We start from the raw sequence: 17,861 nt of genomic DNA on the forward strand, positions 1-17,861 counted from the left end.
GCAACGGTGATTTCACGCATGTCCGCTCTGTAAAAGCTTCGCCTCGGAAATCGGATCACAGGAGAAAAAGGGGCAGGGCCTGTGGAGGTCGGTCAGATCTTGTCTCGCCAACTCTATAAAAGGCCAAACGGAGCGCCAGTTCAAGTGTGGTAGTCATCGGTGGAGTCTGGAGGCGGTCGGAGGAGTCTGGAGCCGGAAGAACACAGGCAGGGTGAAGTCCAGGGGAGCAGAGGACGCGCGAGGCGAAGAGCATGGCTGAGCCTGAAGTGCCAGGCAGATCTGCGCGTTCGTGTGGGAAGAGCCGGAGAGGGCTCACCAGCCAGCGCCAAACGGTATGAGGTGATCGCTCTTCGGGACAGTCCGAGCGTCACGGAGGAACGGATGGGTTCTTACAAAGAGCATCAACTTTGAAAGAGCATCCAAACCCGTTTGTTCCTCTCAGCGCGTCGCCAGCTGAGGCCCGACACCCAGCCGCCTGGCAAGGCCTGGGCGCAACCGCGGCTATGCTAGCTGCCGTGGGGAAAGAGCGTCGCGGGTCGCCCCATCGAGGGACCACGAGGGTGGAGGTAACCTGCAACGGTCTCGTGGGACTCCTTCGGTCCGGCAAGTCCCACGTAATAAAGGCCTACGGGTCCAGTCTGACCCCCTTGTCTATGAGGGTGGTCTTTTCCCTGTTTCTTTGTGTGAATGTTGTGGCGCCATGTCCCGCAAGTAGAACTGTGTAAGTGCTTGTAAATAATAATCATAGACGGTTGTAGTGCTTTTACCTTGCTCGTGTCTTGTCCCCTTCCCCCATTCATTGCATCGCTGTTTACGTGTGCATTATAAATAAATGTCCTTGTGTGAATGTTAACCCGTTCGTCGTGTCCTTTTTCCACAATTGAACTGCTATCTTGCTCTCGGAATAATAGCGGGCTTTTTAATAGCCAATAAAAGAATTGGGTGCAGCGAGGTCTCATGATAATACACCGTAGGTTATCCCAGAACGGAACGAACCGCTTAAGCGGTTCGTGTCTAAGCAGACCTCGCTGAGGTATGGTCTCTCGGTAGTCTGCCCGTGCGAATACTTAGGTATATCAATAATTCGGCGATTGACCCTGTCGCGCGCGGGTAGAATGTTGACGAGGGCGTGGTGTGCGTTTGGAGCACACCCGTGACTGGTTTCCGGCGTTGTTCCGGAAGGTCGTGACTGAGTTGGCCGTGTGGTGAATTGAAGGTCGTGACGCGTGATCACAAGTCGCGCGGCTCGTGCACGGGATAGATAAAGCCAAGATTCCACGCGGTCGGGGGGATTGTCCCTGGGGCATTGTCATTTACGGCGGCGGTCCACTTGGTGCTCGTTGAATGGTAAGAATTGAGAGTATACCGGAATCCGCGCTAATTGCTGATTTATTTTGCGGTGATCTACTGCACATGTATACATTGCTACATTTGTACTCCTTGCTGCACCTGTATCCCCTGATGTGCCCGTAGAAGCGGCTTCATTCAAGTGGAATAAAGCCTACACTCTGAAGGGTTTTCTCTCGCTTTCATTTCAATTTATTCCACTTGATCCCTTCAGCTCTCTCAACCAACGATGGACAAGATCTACAAACCGGAGAGGTTCGACGCAGACCCAAATGCGACTGACTCGGAAATGAAATGGTCGCATTGGCTCCGTTCCTTCTCACACTATCTGACCATTATTGAAGAGGGAGCCGACAAATTGGCCGCCCTTGTGAATCATGTCTCGCCCAGTGTATTCAGGCTCTTCTCGGAGTGTGACACCTACGATGCAGCGATCGACGTGCTGCAGGCGCTCTACGTGAAGCGCAAGAACGAGGTGTACATACGACATCTTCTCAACACACGCAAGCAAGCAGCCGGGGAGACAATCGATCAGTTCCTGCAAGCTCTGAGGCAGTTTGGAAAAGACTGCAGTTTCCGGGCCGTAACCGCCGAGGAACACCGAGATGAAGCGACCAGAGAAGCGTTCATCCAAGGGCTCAGGTCAGCCCCCATACGGCAACGCTTGCTGGAGAAAGCGCAACCCACTCTTGAAAAGGTAGCTGACCAGGCTCGAGCAATGGATACGGCTCAGCAGCAATTTGAGTCATATGGGACACCGATGCTGCGAATGAACGCTGCTACGGCGGAAACTCAAGGAACCCCCCAGGGCACCTCCGACACTGAGGATGGAGGAAAACCCGAGGAATCAGATACCCAGACCTCGTCAAACTCCTCAGCCACTACTTCGGTTGGTAAATACTTCTTTTGTGGGTACAAAAGACACCCCCGCAACAAATGCCCTGCAAGGGATGCCACATGCATGAACTGTGACAAGAAAGGGCATTATGCCAGGGTATGCAAATCTACTCTTAGGAGAAATAAACCCACTTCTGCGGCCCTCTACTCACAAAAGAAACTAACTGCAGCTTCACCGGGGAATCTATCCAAGGTTATCATCAACGTACGAATTAACGGGCATATGGCTGAGGCTCTGATTGATACCGGTAGCTCTGAAAGTTTCGTCAACAGCTCGCTAGTGAAGGGCAGGAAATGGAAGATCCACCCGACAGACAATACGGTATGCATGGCCTCCACATCACTACAGTCCCGCGTACGAGGGTACTGCAATGTTGAATTGGATGTAAAAGGGTACACACATCGGGATGTAAGGGTACTGGTGCTTCGTGATTTATGCGCAGACGTAATTCTGGGTCATAATGTCCTCAAGCAGCACACGAGCGGCGAAATACCCTTTGGAGGAAGCAAACCTCATCTAATTCTAAATGCTCTGACCACCGCAGAGGTATCGTCCCCCCTGCTGTTTGCTAACTTGTCGCCGGACTGTAAACCGATAGCGATCAAATCGCGACGATATACCACTGCCGATATGAACTTCATCACTTCTGAGACCAAGCGACTACTGGAAGAAGGTATTATAGAACCGAGCGATTCGCCATGGCGCGCGCAGGTGTTGGTGACCAGCAGCCAGAACCATAAGAAACGAATGCTTGTCGATTACTCTCAAACGGTCAATCGCATCACCCAACTCGATGCCTACCCATTGCCGCGCATAGATGAGATGGTCAAATGCGTGGCCAATTATAAAATATTCAGCACCATCGATTTGCGAAGCGCCTATCATCAAATTCCCATCCGAGAGGAAGGCAAACCTTACACCGCGTTCCAGGCAGGTAGACGCCTCTATCAATTCAGGAGGATTCCGTTCGGTGTCACGAATGGAGTAGCTTGCTTCCAACGAGTTATGGACGACATAATCTCGGATGAAAACCTCAAAAACACTTTTGTTTACGTGGACAATGTCACGGTGTGCGGTAAAGATCGGGGGGAACATGATATGAATCTGGACAGATTCTTGAGCATTGCTAGAAAATATAATCTGACCCTCAACTACGAGAAATGCGTATTCTCGGAAAGGTCAATTAATCTTCTCGGCTACACAATTGCCGACGGCACGATTAAGCCCGATCCTGAACGATTGCGCCCACTTCGTGAGCTACCCCCACCTCACGACCTGCAGACAATGCGCCGGGTGGTCGGGATGTTCGCTTACTACGCGAGATGGATCCCCCAATACTCCAAGAAAATACATCCCCTAGTGCATTGCAAAAACTTCCCACCAGATGCCGCTGTTGTAAAAGCTTTCCACAGCCTCAAAGATGATATCAGTAATTCCGTGGTATTATCGATCGATAGCCCGGTGCCGTTCGTAGTGGAAACGGACGCTTCCAATCACGCGATCGCCACGACGCTCAATCAGTCCGGCCGACCCGTCGCGTTCTTCTCGAGAACCCTCTCTGGAAGCGAGCAGAGACACTCAGCAATAGAGAAGGAAGCGTACGCTATTGTCGAAGCCCTGCGTAAATGGAGACATTATTTACTGGGAAACCACTTCACACTCGTCACGGACCAGCGATCCGTTGCATTCATGTTTGATGGGAAAAATAACGGGAAAATTAAGAATGAGAAAATTATGAGATGGCGGATAGACCTAGCTTGCTATAGTTACGACATTGTTTATCGGCCCGGGAGGGAAAACCCTGTTGCAGATACCTTCTCTCGGGCCTACTGTTCGGCGGCCATCAGTCGGGCTTTGCAAGACCTCCATGAGTCTCTGTGGCACCCGGGGGTAACCAGAATGGCACATTTCGTGCGCAGACAAAACCTTCCCTATTCTATCGAAGATATTAAACAAATGAATGCTTCATGCCCTGTTTGTGCTGAACTAAAACCCAGATTCTATGGCACGGCATCTGGCAGGTTGATCAAAGCCACTTCACCCTTCGAGAGACAAAATATCGACTTCAAAGGGCCCCTGCCGACTGAGACAGACAACAGATACATACTCACTGTTGTTGATGAATACTCAACGTTCCCATTCGCATTTCCGTGCTCGGATATGACCTCGGGCACTGTCGTGAAATGCCTGTCTGACCTCTTCGCTATGTTTGAGAAACCTTCGTACATACATTCAGACAGAGGGCCGTGTTTCATGTCGGCCGGGCTAAAACAGTTCCTAAAACAGACGGGTTACAACCCACAGGGTAATGGGCAGGTGGAACGATATCATGGAATCATTTGGAAAGCCGTAACCCTGGCGCTGAAATCGAGAGGACTGGGCCCCGAGCGGTGGGAGGTTACCCTTCTCGACGCTCTGAATTCCATACGCTCTTTGCTCTGTACGTCCACCAATGCTACTCACGAACGAATGTTTACTCACCAGCGACGTTATGTTGACGGCCAAACGGCGCCCAACTGGCTAACCTATCCCGGAACAGTGTTCATGAAGCGCCCGGTACGACAAAGCAAGTATGAACCCATGGTGGAGGAGGTCGAACTCATCGATGCTAATCCAGAGTATGCTCATGTCAGACTTCCTGATGGCAGGGAGACCACTGTGTCGGTTCGCCATTTGGCTCCCTCAGGTGTTCCTCCCGCAGGTACACCACCATCTGGCACTCCTCCCTCTGACATTCCCTCCCCAGGTGTTTCCCCCCCAGGAACTCCACCCGGGAATGGTGGCGACGGAGCTGCCGCGTTCCACCCGAGAACAATCGAGGAGACATCCCCGGCACGAGTCGAGGCTCCCCAAGAGGATCGGAAGCCTCCCTCAAGTGAAACCGCCATTTACTCCCGGAGAGGTCGACGGATAAAACCCCCTCGCCGACTCGATCTGTAAAGGGGATTATCGGCATCCTCGATGCTCATGCTCATCATATCATATATCGATGCTCATTACCATGCTCCTACAACTCAAAATAATCCTCACTGCTTGGCATGTATGCTTCTGTAGTTTAAATAGTTCGCGCTGCTTGAAATGTATACTCCTATAGCGCTGAAGTAATCATGGTGCGTTAGTTGGGCCTCTAGTTACATTTTAAAGACGGGGAGAATGTGGTGAATTGAAGGTCGTGACGCGTGATCACATGTCGCGCGGCTCGTGCACGGGATAGATAAAGCCAAGATTCCGCGCGGTCGGGGGGATTGTCCCTGGGGCATTGTCATTTACGGCGGCAGTCCACTTGGTGCTCGTTGAATGGTAAGAATTGAGAGTATACCGGAATCCGCGCTAATTGCTGATTTATTTTGCGGTGATCTACTGCACATGTATACATTGCTACTTTTGTACTCCTTGCTGCACCTGTATCCCCTGATGTACCCGTAGAAGCGGCTTCATTCAAGTGGAATAAAGCCTACACTCTGAAGGTTTTTCCCTCGCTTTCATTTCAGTCCGTCCGGTGGGCGAGACGGCCGCCATTGGCGAAAGCGGCTGTTCGCACGCTGGGCGGGCGGCAGATTCTTAACAATATAATATTACTGATTTCAGAATCCGGTCTGATGAATGCATCCACACATCCAGGTCCTCAGACAGTTATTTCCTTTAATGCATGTTCAGATTAGCCCCATCCCCATGTCTAATGGGACCTTAAATTCGATGCGTTGAGAAGGGTAAAGGATAGATACCCTTTGTTATGGGAAGCTTTTTTATTTTTTTTTTTACGACAGACACGTTTACACACATTTCTTTCACGAGCTCTGAAGCCCGCCCCCATTCTTCCTCAGCAAAAATCTTTCGCGAGCTCCGACACCCACCATTTTTGAGAGCGCACGGGTCGTCATGGTAACAGTGCGCACGTGGTGCGGGGTGAGCTTGGGCGGACTGCACCCGTGAAGACGGCCCGGAGATATAAAACGAATGAGAGGTACGTTCTGAGGAGAAAAACGAAGGAGGAGAAAAGCGGGAGAGAGGAAAGTGAGAGGGAAAGCGGGGCGAAAGAAAGCGGGGCGAAATAAGAGAACGAGAAGTAAGCTTGAGAAGCAAGCAAGAAGCGGGTGTCTGACCAGCACCAACAACGAGACAATTCGTCCTTCCCACTGCTTGGGCAAGCGAGCGTGTGTTGCGCGTGTGGGTGTCTGACCAGTACCAACAAGTGGGGAACGGGTCGGTCACCAACAACACCAGGGTCTCAAACCGCGACAGATGATCTCAGTGCCCTCCAGACTTCAACTGTGTTCAAGGCTGTTCGCGAGAGAGTGCACGGCAAAGCTGGGTGCTGGCGATGGACGTGACACGCACACACGCATGTTATCACTTCACAGATGACTTTCTGGTGAGCGAGACGATTCTTTCCCTCCCCCTGAATGATCTGTTGGGTACCCATGTTTGTGTTTAGCTGTAAGTCAACCCCCGATAAGCATCTGCTCTTTGTCTCTTTCCTGGCATTTTGATTGATTTTGCTTTGAAATTTATTCTTTCATTTACCTCAGAAAATAAAAAGTTCTTTCCATTTATTAATTTTATTGTTAATAAATCATTTGTCGATTTCCAACCTGTCTGTGTTTGTCCTTCAGAACCTCGACTGGGAGGTAATTACCACAGATTTGATCAAAAATAGTCGGCATGCACCAACGGTTAAAACACTCGGCCACCCTAATTAAAATATAATCGAGATAACATTGGAGCTTTCGCCGAGGGCACGCTCACCGCTCAGGTCGCCACGTGACCTCTAGTTAAACGGAATAATTTGACGACGGACACTGGAACTCGTGATTGACTGGGTGGCGTTCTTGGTTCTAAAACAACCCACCGTACCACAACGTTAATTGTGAGCGGTCCAGCACTACCGAGGACAACTGGGGATTAATCCCCGAGTGACAAGCTCGTGTCTTGGTACCCGTGGACGTAACAATATATACATATACATATATATATACAGTATATACTGTATATGTATAAGACATAATCTTTCTCAGTTCTTTGGAGACAAGCCATTGTTCCACAATAAAATTATTTACCACAAAAACTAGCAAAGCATCTCAAGCCTCAGTAAAGATTACTGTTCAACAAACGTCATCCTGAGATTTTTTCCTTCTCTTCTCTTTGATTGTGGAACTTTATTTGCAAGTTTCACAACTTTCTTCTTCAGCACTTTGCTTTTATTCTGCCCAACCATTACTTCCCTTGTGGTGTTAAATTTTATAATGTTATCAGATAATTCTCACTTCGCTCTTTCGACATCCATTCTGATAATCTAGACCCTCCCTTCCCCATCTCCCCCCAAAAACCCTTCCACCTGCCTGGTGAGTACGGGGGAGGGGTAACTCATCACATCTTCCCCCCTCTTCTTACAATCATACAAATACAGTACTCAGTCTATCCCAAATTGCTACTTAGCTTCTTCCATAAAAACCGAAATGATGCAACCCCACTGCAATTGCTCAATTACTTCATATGCAAATGACAAGATACTGAAAACTTCCAACACAACGAGTCTTCCAAACGGGCATCCGTACCCATCGACTGGAATCCACCAGATTTCTTCTTCTTTCGATTGTGTTCTTGGACCAGTTTACGGGTATTTATCTCCGCATCTGGGGCGTCCGCCTTTGGAAAAGTTAGAGTTCGTGCGAGACCCGTCTGAAACACACAGGAACACAAAACACGTACGTGAAGAAAAAGGTTTACATGACGGCTGCATGTTTGTGTGAAAACGAGGTTCCACTTCACGTGCGTGGGACCTGTATCGCGTCGTCTTCTCTTCCAGCCTGTTCCCAGTCTTTCTCCAGCTGTCCCACCGGTTCGCCATCGCTCTCTGAATCAGAACGCTGCTTCCGTGGCCGTCCCTTGAGCTTTTTTCCAAAGCGTTTTTGCCGCAACATATTCGTTTATCGATGAGCACGTTTTCAACACAGAACACGCCACGATCACAAGGGCGCAGCCATGTTGAATTTTTTTTAAAAAATACTTCCTTCCTCAGGTTTTTTTTTTTCATTTCCAGATCCTCAGTAACTATACATGGTAAACACAAATAATGAGTATAATTTATATATATATACATTTCTATATATATAATCAGTGAATGAAAAATAAAAAAATTTAAAAACGCACAAGATTAAATGTCGAAGTACTGCTACCAACTATATCGTCATGGCTTATAAACCGTGGAGAAGGTGAAATATTCTGAACATCAAAAGAGCACAAAGTTTTTTTCGAAGCGGCTTCAGACGTATTAATATACGTTTGCTGTAGGAAAATAAATATAGTGTTCCACCTCATGATTGAAGGACAATAAAATAAAATTAATTAAAATCTGTACAACGGCCTGCAGGTCGGTGTGTCCCATTTCCAATCAGCTTGACTATCGCTTGCCAAGCTGCAAGCCAGCCGTTCCTGAGCAACCGTTTCGTTGGAGTGCTTGCTCGAATGCTTAAGCCGCTTGGCAAGCACTCCACAAGTTGATTGGTCACAGAACACACCATTGTCGAAGTGCTCGAATTAATATCAAGGAACCGAAAGAAAAAGAGAAGAGAATCAGAGAAAACTGATGTTATAAACGTAAATGTATGTTTTTTTTTTAAACATGTAAATAATGACGAAACCGACCGAGACATCCCGAGGGATTGGAAAGTACAGTTTGAGTCTCATCTCGATACAGACTATGTTGCCATGGCGACGGGGGGCATTCGGCGCCTCCGTCAATGAAGTATTTCTCGGGATCTTGGTCAGCCGTTGGAATTCCAAGGTAATGATTTTGATCAATAATAACAACAATCATGATGATAATTATTTTAGGAACCGTCAATTACGTGAAAGCTGTGTAAAATGCACGTCCTCAACAACCATTTATTAATACCGATGTGTGTAAAAGAAGGAAAGAAACGAAACTGAAAATTGTGAGGAATTATCGGAATATAGAATCGATGGCAATGAAGGCGAGGGGGTGGAGGTCAAAATTTCTACCATATTTGCGTACGTAATAAATAAATGGTCCATTACCTAATTAATTCGTTTTGTTCAAATCAAAAACTGAAAACAACATGGTATTTTTTAATTATTTTTAAAACTAGTGCGGGCCCGTACATGTGTGCCCGTGCGTGCAAAAAAAAAAACAATTGTGACGTCATAGCACCGTGTCTTGTCATTGGTTTGGTAAATAAATGGCCATAACTTGGGAACCACTTGTCCGATTAATATCAAACCTTGAAAAGGCACATCCTCAGGTCCCCAGCAATATACCTGGCAAGTTTCAATTAGGTCAGACCAGTGGTTGTCGAGAAACAGCGGTCACAGACAGACAGACAGACAGACAGACAGACACACAGAGATTGCTGGAATTATAGATAGATGTATTTGGTGATAATTATTCATTCCTCTTTCATTCATTTATTTTATGCAGGAAATGACGCGAAAAGCAAAGTTGTGCCTTTGGTAAGTACGTACTTAATGTTGACGGTTATTTTCACAGCTCCATTTTCCAATAATTTCGATTCAAGTTTCTCAAGTCACGTGTTGATGTTTTCGATTGTTCTGATTTATTTAATTCGTATGCAGCCTGTGGCTGCATCATTTTCCGGGGGCGCAGCTGTGCTTCTGATGCAGTGCCCCTTCAGCCAGCCACACTGACCGTTAAAGCCAACACCAGGCCTTCAATTGTTCTGATTTCTTTGGATGTTGGCATTCAGGAATGAAATCCAAAACACCTGCCAATCAAATGCATCCCCAATGTGCAGCACTCTAAATCACTTTACTGCCCCCGTATCGTGCAGGTGTTCTTTATACACTGCAGGGACTTTTAATTAATCCAACAAGATTTTCAACTTGAATATTCCTTCGTTCTACACAGTCATTTCTCCATAACTTTTAATCCTTACAAGTCTGAAGACGACGATGGTTCACGAGCGGTATTTGACGATGTAGATTGTTTCAGAAGTCAAAGATAAGACAATGTGATAATTTTTGACCAAGTTATAAAAATGATCAACATTATGTGGTACGAGTGACAGGTCATAAGCTGCAAAATGTCGAAAACCCGGTTTCGTTCAACAACTTTCAAAATTTGACCTTTGCATAACCTTTAAAGGTCACAAAACAATGTTGTGGACATTAAAATAAGGAAACAGGATATGTGCTATAGCTTATTGGAGTTAGTTCGTTGGAGAAGGTCGAAAACCCGGTTCGATTCCCACAACTTTGAAAATTTGACTTTTGTGGCATTTAAGGGTCAAAGGCCACGGACTATGGCCTTTGGTGCAAAACTTCCTCAGGAACATTCCAGGAACAATATAACGTCATATAGGCTATATGGCATTTCGCACTCCTCGGATTACACTGAACAACAAAAATTTTTTACTGGAGATGTGTAAAGTGATTTAGACTAATTTGGGTACGCTGATTTCAAAAATCATAACCGTTTTGCTGTATCACGTCAGGATTTTCAGTAACAGAAATATTCCCATTGCCTAGAAGTCAGGATTTCAATGAAATTTACAAAAATTAATTTATTCATTTATTTCATCATGAATGCTTCAAAATTATAGAAATTACAGAAAAACTCCACTAGAATGTAATTAAAAATGCTTTAGGCATTTGGCTTTGCGTTTGTGCTGCTCTGTGTCAGTTTCACGATGCAGGAACCGGCAGAAATCGCCCATCATGTTCGGGTTGTGCCGCCCTTGGTAACACGTCTCCATGAGTGAAATCTCTTGGTGGAATCGCTCGCCGTGCTCGTCCGAGACTGCTCCCAAGTTGTCAGGGAAGAAGTTCAGGTGCTGGTGTAGGAAATGGATTTTCAGGGACATCCTGGAGCCAAGTTTCCTGAAGGACTCCAGCAGCTGCTGCACTATTTCTTCATAGTTGTCCACGCGCTCGTTCCCCAAGAAGTTGTCCGTCACAGCTTTGAAGCTCCTCCACGCTGCCAGCTCTTTGGGGTTTAGAGTTGTCGGAAAAGTTTCGTCCTTCATAATCTGTCGGATTTGCGGTCCAACAAAGACACCAGCCTTGATCTTGGCCTCCGACAAGGTGTTGCCAAACTTTTCCTTGAGGTATAAAAACCCACGCCCATTCAGATCCATTGCCCGTACAAAACTTTTCATCAAGCCAAGCTTTATGTGGAGTGGTGGAAGGAAAACCTTGGCTGGGTCGACAAGGGCGACATGCTTCACGTTGTGTCGACCAGGTACATGCTCTTTTCGCTCTTCCCAATCTTTCTTCGTCCAGTGATTCTTGTCGTCTCTGCTATCCCAGAGACAAAGGAAGCACATGTATTTCGTGTAGCCTGACTGCAGCCCTAACAACAGCGCCACCACTTTCAAGTCTCCGCAGATGTGCCAGTTGAAGTCATTGTACTTGATGGAATCAAGCAGCTGCCGCATAGTCTCATAGGTCTCTGTCATGCCGAACGCGTGAGCCAGTGGGACTGATGGTTTCTCGTTGCTATTGTGGAGCAAAACAGCCTTCAAGCTGTTCTTCCCCGAGTCGATGAAGAGGCGCCAGTCTGCAGGATCGTGATCACACTCAAGTTCTTTCAACAGACCGTTGATGTCACTGCAGAATGTCATCGTGTCTTCCATCTCAAAGAACTCAGCCATGTCTCTGTGACGTGCTCTGAACAAGGATATCTTGGTGTTAGGTTCAAGTAGATTCCACTGCTGCAGCCTTGATCCAAGCAGCTCTGCCTTCGCCTTTGACAGCGAGAGATCTCTTACAAGATCATTTAATTCTCCCTGGTTTAGAAGGTGTGATTCTTGAGTGTCGGGTTCAAAAGGTTCATCATCACCATCCTCTTCACCACTGCTTACAGCTATGTTCTGATCAGCTGGAGGTGTTGGAATGGGGTTCTCGTCATCATGAGGCACAGGTTTACGAGCAGAGACGCAGTCAGCGTACTTGATGTGACCTTTATTCTTCTTGTTGAAGCCGGCGATGCTTGTGCAGCAGAAATAACAATCATCATGATGATTCTGCGGCTCACGCCATATCATGGGCACCGCAAATGGCATGCTCGTGCGCTTGCCCACCAACCACTGAGTCAAGGTTGTGTGACAGCTTGTGCAGCAGATGTGTCGTGCCCAGCTCTGTTTTTGGTCCCCCACCTTACACCCGAAGTAGTGAAAGTAGGTGGCCTTCATTTTCACTGCTGTAGATATACTTCGCTGTTGATCTTTTTTGGTATACCGACCACAGACATAACAGAAGTTGTCAGGATGATTGGTACAGGAACGCCTACTCATCTTTATCTGAAAGAAAGAAATATAACACAAGTTAACAACAATTGTACGAAATAGACATGTTAAAGACATATGTAAATTTCATTGAAATCCTGACTTCTAGGCAATGGGAATATTTCTGTTCCTGAAAATCCTGACGTGATACAGCAAAACGGTTATGATTTTTGAAATCAGCATACCCAAATTAGTCTTAATCACTTTACACATCTCCAGTAAAAAAAATTTTTTGAAATTTGTTGTTCAGTGTTATTATCCATACTTTGATGAAATCAGCGTAAAAACAAACTTGAAGGGGGCGCCCCAGACAAGGTGTTCGAGATAGAGCAAAATGGTTTCAAGACTTTAGGTGGGGAATGACCTCAAGATTATGTTATGATGATGATAATGCTAGGTGGTCATTGAGCCATAATTGAATAATCAATAGTCAATAGTTGTATATTAATCAACTGTCAGGATTCAAACCTTGCTTTAAGATGTTGCTTTAAATGTTGCATGTTGCCCTAACTGTTCCTTTGGACAGCCTTTATCACTCTCCTGTTTTTATGTCCTTGGGAAAACTGTGTATGCTGATATCCCACACATTCCTGTTCTTAGTCATCACCAGAGTTTCGCCTTTGCTATCAGCAGGTGCCAGTGTAGGGGTGTAGGAGGCTTAGAAAGTTATTAGTTTGCAAGATGAACTGTTAGGTTGCGAATCTGAGGATTGACTGATTCAACTTCCCTGAGGGCCCCTAGGGAGGGGGGAAAGAAGCCCACTGCCGCATTTATTTCTTTATTTCTTTATCTCTTAGCACACACTTATAGTCCACACCCAGTTTTGCTTTTGTGTGATTATATATACAACTGTTTTGAAGTAAAAATCTCAATGTGGTCCGGGGGCACCTGACTGAAGGGCATTTGGGCTGCATTCGGCATGCGTAGTGCCATCTTCTGAAATAAATCGTATCATTCGAGAACCCTCATTCGACTCTGTCATTACTCGGCCAGGTGAAGAGTCATAACAGATTATGCATAAAAAATATTGTCATCCTCGCTCTCAAAGTTTGGGCGGTCGGATGATTTTTATGTCAAAATTCGCAATTTTCTAAGTTTTTGACCTTGTGACCTTGACCTTGGGACGAAAATGAAAAATCAGACAACGACAAGTTTTAGATAATTAATTTTGCTATTCAAATACCGAAGAACCCATTCCATTCAGTAAATTCCCGAGGGGAAGATAGATTTTTAATCTGACAACCCCTAAAAATGGCTATTTTTTGGGCGTGACTCCACCCACAATTGGCGTAGCATGCCCTCATCCAGTAAAACAACTAGACATTGATATCGAACACATAACCAAGTTTCATCAAGATCGGAGCAAGGTCCACGGAGTTATGCTCTGGACAGACAGACACACAGACAAGCCGGTAGGCGGACATGGGTAGCCGACTACCCAATAGAACCTGACGCGATGGGCCCGTTCGATGGGGAATGACCTGAGGATTAAGCACAAGAAAATTCATGATTCTCGCTTCATGCTGCAGATTGTTTTTTCGTTAAAATACCCCCACATTTAGAGGTTTTTCGGCTGTTGCTAGGCAACGGAGGGGTCCATAGCAACGGCTCTTTCTCACACATAACTAGGACATACCATGAACCTACCATACCAGTTTCATGCATATCTGACTCATAGTCTCTAAGACATAACGAACTTCGTTTTTTATTGTTTTAGACCAGGGTTTATTCAAAGTCTATCTTCTCTGACAGTTTTCATAGGATCCGGCTGGAAATTTTTGACAATATGGCTGAATGTACTGTCCACAGTCGCTCGTGGCCCGATTTTTGATTTTCGAAAAAATAAATTTTTTTATGATTTTTCAAAAATTTCAGTCCCGTTGCGAGGCAACGGTGGTGTCCATAGCAACGGTTCTCATTTGCACACAACTAGGTCATGGTATGAACCTACTAACCAAGTTTCATCGAAATCGCCATTGTATTAACAGAGCACTGGACCGAACAGACAGACAGACAGACAGACATATCGACGGAAATACTGATAAGGGTAGATCAAAATTTTTTTTTTTTTTTCGACTGGATCGACTACCCAACAGACAGACAAACAGACACACAGACATAACGAATATAGTGGTCACTCTGGCTGGCGCTCGTGAACCAATAATACCATTAAAAGGAAATGAAATAATTATTCTCACATGCTGTGTATAAATGACGTTACTCATGATTTCACCACAGTTGCACAATTCCGGTGCAATCTTTTTCCATACAAAATCAAAGCTCATGTACGAGCGTGGAGACGGAGGGGAAAAAGGAAACAAACTGACAGTGGAACCACGGTTGTACACAAGCAAAGGAATGACTGAACAGGAAGAAAGGAGAGGAGGAAGCAATAACCAGCAAGTAATATGATGGAGCTCGGTGGGGTTAATGGGGGTAGAAATGATCATGGGTATGGAAGGGGGGGATGACGTGAAATTGTGGTTCACTACCTGCTTGAAGCAATGGAGGTATAGACATTGAACAATCTTTGGCTGGAGTGGAGGTTCCACAAACGAGAGAAAAAGGAATGAACAGTTGAGGTGTGTCGTGAGCCTGGATTTAGGGGGTTCATCGAGGATGAGGTTAATGGAGGAGCTGTGGAGGGTCAGAGGGGTGAGAGAGCAGATGGAAGCTCAACTGCAGGAGAGGTTATAAAATCAGAGAGGTACTCACCAAACTGCATTAAGAGAGCAACAAACTTTGTGCTTTGGCCTCATTGCAGGAGATTCCAATAATGGTGAGACCTTTAGATTCCACAGATTCCAGGAGACAGAAATGTGATACTGGAGCCTCACTCCATTGAGCAATTGTAAAAAGGCCTTGTAGATTGTGAGTTGCTCCGATTTCAATGGACGGAGGAAATACTTCGATCGACAGAGGATGGATGCTCAGTCTACGGCTGGCTTTGTCGGCTCGCTTTGCTACGTGGTCGGCCAAGGAGAAGTCTTGGCTGATGGTGAGGCCAAGAACATCTTCCATTGGCTGACCATGGAAATAGATAAGCAAGTTAATTTGATGGTTCATTTTGATTCCTTAAATACCATTCTGATTGGGTTGGTGATAGATTTGCTCCTGACCCACAGACTCGCAAATCACCTCAACACCGATACATTAATTGCAACAAACAACATCGCAGATAGAAATGATCTGCTTCATATTAGTGAAGGAAGAGATTCCTCAGCAAATGTGGAGTCAATGTCCTGGTCAAAAGAAAAACGAATGAAGATTAACAAAGCATCACTCGATCTGTCTCATAAATGCACATTTAACTAGGATCAAATTTCCAATTGAAGACCCGAGTGGAAGAGGTACTTAAGTCACATTTTTGGGGAAAAGTAAGTTAGAACCAGGAACACAATCTACAGGATGGTAACCATCAATATCTGCAATAATTTTGCTTAAGTACTTCTTCCACTCGGGTCTTCATTTGGGCAACTAGCAAACACAAGTACAATCACATGCACATTGTGTGTTCTGAGAACCGTGGAACTCATGAACTTATTTGCTATCATCACATACTAACTTGTTGCTTTAACGTTTTCGTACAGGGCTGACCTCTCCGTACAGAACCTGGAGGACCTACAACAGACCACCTCGCCACAACACATGAGACGGTGTGCCCTCATAACAAAACACAATCCTTCAAAACATTATGTTTTCTTTATATACTCATACACAGATACACTTACTAATTTTGGGGGGATCAAATCTAAACTGATATAGGCCAGTGAGTCAGAAACATGGCCGTGGATTGATTCTTTTCCTGAGAAGGGAAGAGGGCGAGCTCGCATTGCCATAAAGGCTTCAAAAGCTTTCAGACTGTCCAGCACTGTGAGTAGCAGCTGACACTGTGCACTGATATATATTGTATCTTTCCAACCACTCACTCACTGACTCACTCATATAAATGTTTAATACTTTCTCGGTGGACTATAAAGCAGAAATTTGGCATGCTGATGTAACTCAAAGCCAACATTTCAGGAAAAAAAAAATCACAAAGCTGTCCCGAAAGGTCCGTAAAAGAAAATATCCGTAACAACAGTGGGCCAGTGCAGCTTCACCCTTGCTCATGCACGGATCGTCACGTGACTGAAGACAATGGCCCATCACGTGATCTCGCATGGGCACAATCGCTCCACAAAGGAGTTGGAGTTTCTCACATTTGTGGTGGGATGATTAGAGAAGTGTCTGGAGGTTTTTTTTATCATTTACGGACGATGTAGAGTGAGTAGTAGGACGTCATAAACATTTATCCTTTGCAGACAGTTTACAATGGTAAGTGTACAGTGCATATTTTAAGTATTGCATGTTTACATATACAGCAGGACCTCTGTATCAAGCACTCTGGTTGGAATGAACTCCTGATTATAACAATCTCGAGATTCAGAACATGTTTTTGTCAATGTATGTTTACCTTGTTTAAATGTCCCAGCAAGTTCAATGCAAACACAAAGCCCTACATCAACAAATCATTGAAACACATTTTGTTCTTGCAAAATCGAAGATTTTTCAAGTGGATTGGTCAGTCGATTTTGTTATTCTGTCTGTCTGTTTGTCGCCTACAGGTCACAATTGTAAACTGATCGTCACGAAACTTTACCAAGTCGTAGAGGTAGTCTCAATTGAAAAGCCTATTGATTTTGAGGTCAAAGGTCATCTTGAGGTCAAATTTCTAAAATCGTCATTTTTCATCTGATTCACTTGAAATTTGAACAATATTTGCATATTGCGTCACTGAATTGGGAACCAAACTACTTTTGAGGTCAAAAGGTCAAAGATCAACTCAAGGTCAAACTTCTAAAATCATCAATTTTCAACTGAAAAATTGTCAATTTATATCCTATAACTTGCAAGTTGAACAGGATTTGTATTGTCCATCAAAAGAACCAAAAGTTTCTGTTAGCCTCGATGGTGACGTGGATGGTCCTGTTGAGACCATGCTAGGCTGACTGAATTATACACATTTGGGTTGGACTTGTAGCACTTTAACATTGGGGATGTTGCTGAACAGGGTCGAGCACATTTGGCGGAGCCAATGTTTGAACCATTTGCAGGACATGTGGTGGAGGAGAGCAACAGTGACATTGAACCAAGTACTGAGCTTTGAACCAAGCACTGAGCAAGTGACTAGTTCGGAAACATTCAAAAGTGAGCTTGCTGATGTAAACTCTGGAGAGAGAATTGCCCAATTTGGAAAAGTGTAAGGTGATTTATAGCCACGGATGGACCTCAAGAGGTTTTGTCAAATGGACCAGTGTGGAAGTGATGTTTTTGAAATGAATTTGCAGGGCCAATCTCAGAGTTCAGATTTC

General features: G+C 45.4%; 2 protein-coding genes across 6 annotated transcripts in view; one reads left to right on the plus strand and one right to left on the minus strand.

Moving 5' to 3' along the window:
• DDX54 (DEAD-box helicase 54) overlaps nt 1-8,250 on the minus strand; it is a 66,101-nt gene extending 57,851 nt beyond the window's left edge. Inside the window, exons 1-2 of the mRNA XM_085878885.1 lie at nt 8,026-8,250; nt 7,801-7,924 (exon numbers count right to left, since the gene is read on the minus strand). Of these exons, the coding sequence (XP_085735011.1) occupies nt 7,801-7,924; nt 8,026-8,166 (265 nt within the window). The 5' untranslated portion in view covers nt 8,167-8,250. The remainder of the gene's footprint in view (nt 1-7,800; nt 7,925-8,025) is intronic.
• A 418-nt stretch (nt 8,251-8,668) lies between these two features.
• The window catches only part of CFAP119 (cilia and flagella associated protein 119), a 52,013-nt gene continuing 42,820 nt past the window's right edge, over nt 8,669-17,861 (plus strand). For 2 of the 5 annotated variants that reach the window (XM_085878890.1, XM_085878892.1), the window contains exons 1-3: nt 8,669-9,029; nt 9,684-9,715; nt 16,098-16,163. In XM_085878890.1, the coding sequence (XP_085735016.1) occupies nt 8,877-9,029; nt 9,684-9,715; nt 16,098-16,163 (251 nt within the window). In that variant the 5' untranslated portion in view covers nt 8,669-8,876. The remainder of the gene's footprint in view (nt 9,030-9,683; nt 9,716-16,097; nt 16,164-17,861) is intronic. The other 3 variants (XR_015057579.1, XR_015057578.1, XM_085878891.1) reach the window with 2 other exon arrangements.

The sequence above is a fragment of the Eptatretus burgeri genome, chromosome 4 (assembly GCF_056783735.1).
Source record: "Eptatretus burgeri isolate ZD-2024b chromosome 4, Ebu_testis_v1, whole genome shotgun sequence".
NCBI lineage: Eukaryota > Metazoa > Chordata > Myxini > Myxiniformes > Myxinidae > Eptatretus > Eptatretus burgeri.